At 44.6% G+C, this 3,935-nt stretch overlaps 1 protein-coding gene across 1 annotated transcript; it reads right to left on the bottom strand.

The window, feature by feature from the left end:
* Nucleotides 1-262: 262 nt before the first annotated feature.
* LOC146581680 (TBC1 domain family member 2A-like) lies at nt 263-3,453 on the bottom strand. Its single transcript, XM_085247040.1, has 4 exons — nt 3,283-3,453; nt 3,013-3,198; nt 794-915; nt 263-464 (listed from the first exon to the last, which is right to left on the bottom strand). Exons 1-4 carry the CDS (start codon nt 3,451-3,453, stop codon nt 263-265), a joined length of 681 nt encoding a protein of 226 aa, XP_085103166.1.
* Nucleotides 3,454-3,935: the final 482 nt, after the last annotated feature.

A 3,935-nucleotide genomic window follows, 5' to 3' on the forward strand; every position in this document is an offset into this window, starting at 1 on the left:
ACATCTGCACATTTCTGCAGCCTGACTTATTACACACGTGAACACAGTACACATTTGTTTACTGCAAGCTTGTTTCAGAGATGTGATGCAGTTAAATCTGTATGCGTCTGTTTCCTTGTAGTGTTAGTAGAGATGGTGAACCTGACACAATCCTGTGTTTGGTGTGAAGGAAACCAGTTAACAGCCGGTTTAGTAAAATTCTCTTGAACTCATGGAAAACTCATCGTCGTCTCGAAGTGAGCAGCTGAAGCGTCCCGTGTGATCAGAGGTCCTCGTCGTCCTCGCTCACCATGACGTCGAGCTCTTTGTCTTTCCGTACGACGCTCTCGGTGATGAACTCCTTGTGCTGCTCCTCCAGCTCACGCAGCTCCGCCTGCAGGCGCTCCAGGTGGAGCACTCGCCGGTTCCTCAGCAGCCGGCTGGGGAATGGGTTCATGTCGTTGAAGGCGATGCTGGTCAGCTTCCTGCATGGACACACGCAGGTGGAAAGGACTCGATCACCAACACAGAGGAACTGGAAACTGATCAGCTTGAGTGTTTCTGTTTTATGCTGCTTGATACTTCAGGTACTGCAGTTTGAGCAGGAAATACTGGACTGACTGGACCACATGTATCCGAGAGCTGCAGATACTTAAAAATCTTTAAATCGTTGTTACTGTGATCAGGGAAATTTAAACTTCTCACAAAATTTCAGTAAAAAGGGTTTGAAGCTCAAAGATTCAACAGCTACATCCGCTACACTTCTGAGAGTGTAACAGCTCGTAGATTAAGGCGGGTGGAGGCGAGTGCGTACCTGGCATTGGAGACGGTCTTTGTGAAGAAGCGTAGGTACTGGTAGATCTCCACGCTGTCGTGAATCTTCAGGATGTCGTCCTCTTTGTATTTGAACAGAGCCAGAGTGTATCTGAAGATCACCTGCAGCACAGACACGCATTTCATAACAGGACACTCACGCCACACAATTAATTGGAAACTTTGAGGAGGTGAGTCATAAAATTACTCTTTCAGTTGTGGTGCAGTTGGGCCCTTTACTCATTACAGCTCTGATCGATTTCCAATAAGCCACTTGGTTCCTCAGTTGCCAGATAATATTAACTTACTTGGTAGTTGAGCTTTAAGTTTAAATTAAACTTTTGGGTTGGATCTACGTGGCTGAAGCTGTTGTCAGCATTTATCCCTGTGTGGTATATATTTCTGTGTCTGAACTGTGATTTTATTTCCTGAGACAAACGATGTAAAAGCTGTGCTGCATTTGTCACATTGCAGAAACAAGCCCAAAGCCATTGTCCCGCTCATCGTCTGGATTTACGCTGCTTGTGGTAGACTGTGAGGTCGTTACTAGAATGATCTGCTTTCCCACTCCTATTTCATGTCACATGACAGTTCCCCATGCTTAGTAAACAATGTCTTATTACTCCTAAAATGTAAATAAAGACATCTAAAGGTGAAAACAAAATCATTTTTGTTTCCATGGTAGGGCTGAACGATATATCGCATTTGCGATAATATCGCGACATGATCAAGTGCAATTTTCTAACCGCAAAGGCTGCGATTATACTCTGGACATGTCCAAATTCATGGGCTGCATCCTCCTGAGGCCGCATTTGTAGACCGATTACGTCACAGCGACGCGCCGAAGGCTGTCCAAATTACTACCATATCCCAGAATTCATAGCGCGGCCCAGCCAAACTCCAGTTTCCAGCAATGGCGGCCGCTACTAAGTTTTAAAATTACTCATACTAATCTTTCTGGGTCACAAAATAAACTTTTAACATATTTTCAGGCGAGAAAGTAGTTGTGTAAACATCAAATATCTGCTCGGTTTATCAAGATATCCCATATTTGCAAAAGTGCTTCGACGTTTTCAGAGGCGTCTGCTACCCACCAGCTCGACAGCTAGCCGGGAGCTCGAGGGTTACTGATGCGGCCGAGAACGGCACAACTCCCGGCACATCATTTTCAGATCACCGCGGAGTTTCGCTGCTCGGGTTAAACGTAATATATAAGTCACTTAGACAACCTAAAAATGTTATTGTTGGGCTTTTTTCAGTGTTTTGTTTGTTCGTGAGTAAATCGGTTTGGCTGAGATTAAAGTTATTAGATTAGATAAAATAAAACTTTATTAATCCCCCGGGTGGGTTCCTCCTTGGTTTTCACACAGCTGACTAAACGTCAAACAGAAAACTTATTAAACAGAAGTATGAGACAGTCGAGAATTTACACCAGTGTCTGGTTATATTTTAGATAGCAAGAAGCAGACGGCCGAGTTTATTAAACTCCACCGAGACAGCGGTGACGCTAATCAGAACTAGACCGTCCAATTTCACGCCTTTAAACTTTAAAGGCGTGTTTGTGTGTGTGTTTATACAATTGCTATTATGTTTGCACTTTATGTGTAATGTTACTGACTGCAGAGATCAGTAAGATGTGTGTATTTTTTATTTATTAGTTTTATTTATTTAATATTATTTTTTAATTGAATGACTGTCTAGTAGTTCACAGATGTCGAAAAACTGAGTGTGGTAAAGCCACTGATTTTTTTTATGTATATTTCTGCAATCTGCACATTGTACTGACTTTCATTTTAATGTTTACACCAGGGTTCCTTGTCACCACTTTATGCTCAGATGTTTGTAAGCTAAAAATAAACTATTGTGTATGTTCAAATATACTGTTGTGATTGAAGAAGTTAAATAAAAATGTCAGTCATCAATTCATGCATCACCTCATGTCATCATAACAGAGGTCTGTCTTCCAGGAAAGAACAGTTTAAAATTAATGTAATATAGTATTGGCCATACTATATGATGTATTGCTTGTCTTTGTTTAATAATACAGAAGACAAAGACCTTAAAAAATAATCGCATATCGCATCGCAATCGCAATATTGGGGCAAAAAAATCGCAATTAGATTATTTTCCATAATCGTTCAGCCCTATTCCATGGACACTACTGTGGTGCATTCAAGTGTTGTCTGCATTTCTGTCATGGTGTGTTCGGGTGTATGGTACCTTGGTACCCTCATACAGGAAGGCGTCCCACAGAGGCATCAGGATGTCGCTAGGCAGACTCTCCACAAAAACCACCAGGAACCAGTTGAAGGTGACCAGAGAGACGTCAATGTTGTGATCCTCAAAGTGAGATGCCAGGCGAGGAAGCTTCTCCGCCATGAAGTCCTTCAGCACGCGCTGGTCCGCCTGAGCACAAAGACTCACAGAGATCAGCCTCACTGATCACTAAAACAGATCACAGCAGGCAAGCAGGTGAGTGTGTCTGCTGACCTGAGAGGCCACCAGATTCTTGGTGTAGTAGTCCTGAGGCATGATGGCTTCCACCACTGCCACCAGACACCAGAAGGCGTCTTCGTCACTTTGGAGGACCAGCAGAGCGAGGGCCGCTAACCTGTGGACATTGATGGAAGGTGAGGTTCTGCCTGGAAGGCGGGTCCACATAAGAACTCAGATATAAAATTTATACTTTTGTTCTGACCTGTTGAGTACCTGGCAGTAGCCAATGGCAGGGTTATGCCCGGAGAAGGCCAGAAGGATGCGGCGGAGCTGCTGGAGGGCAGGGCTGAAGGTTGGGGCTGGAGGGCGGGGCTGGACGGCGAGGAGAAGTGCTGATTGGTCGTCAGGGTTCGGTGAAGGTCCAGCTGGACCTGCCTGGAGGCAGGATTAGGAGCTGTCCGACTCTTCTCACACAGCTGGAAACAGAACAGGATTACTGAGTGCTCGCCAGCATTCCCAACAGGAAGGAGGAGGAGCCACCTGTGCTCAGGTGCGGATAAAGCACTCTGTTGGCAGAGGTATGAAAATGCGCAGTAAAATCTAACGTGCATAGCTAACTTCATCAACGACATTTTGGGAGGAATAATCACACATCAGCCTTCGGCCATTTTTTGATGAACGCATACGCCCCCTAGAGCGCGCTAACT

This window comes from Mchenga conophoros, linkage group LG2 (genome assembly GCF_057382185.1).
Source record: "Mchenga conophoros isolate Kocher_MC1m ecotype Shallow Benthic linkage group LG2, M_conophoros_male_GT1.1, whole genome shotgun sequence".
Lineage (NCBI taxonomy): Eukaryota > Metazoa > Chordata > Actinopteri > Cichliformes > Cichlidae > Mchenga > Mchenga conophoros.

What these genes read in the sequence shown, in the direction of transcription:
- LOC146581680 (XM_085247040.1), bottom strand. Translation starts at nt 3,453, where the DNA reads ATGTGGACCCGCCTTCCAGGCAGAACCTCACCTTCCATCAATGTCCAC. An exon ending in AGAATCTGGTGGCCTCTCAG is followed by an intron (nt 3,199 to 3,282) that starts GTCAGCAGACAC and finishes CTTTGTGCTCAG; the next exon opens with GCGGACCAGCGCGTGCTGAA. An exon ending in AAGACCGTCTCCAATGCCAG is followed by an intron (nt 465 to 793) that starts GTACGCACTCGC and finishes GTGTCCATGCAG; the next exon opens with GAAGCTGACCAGCATCGCCT.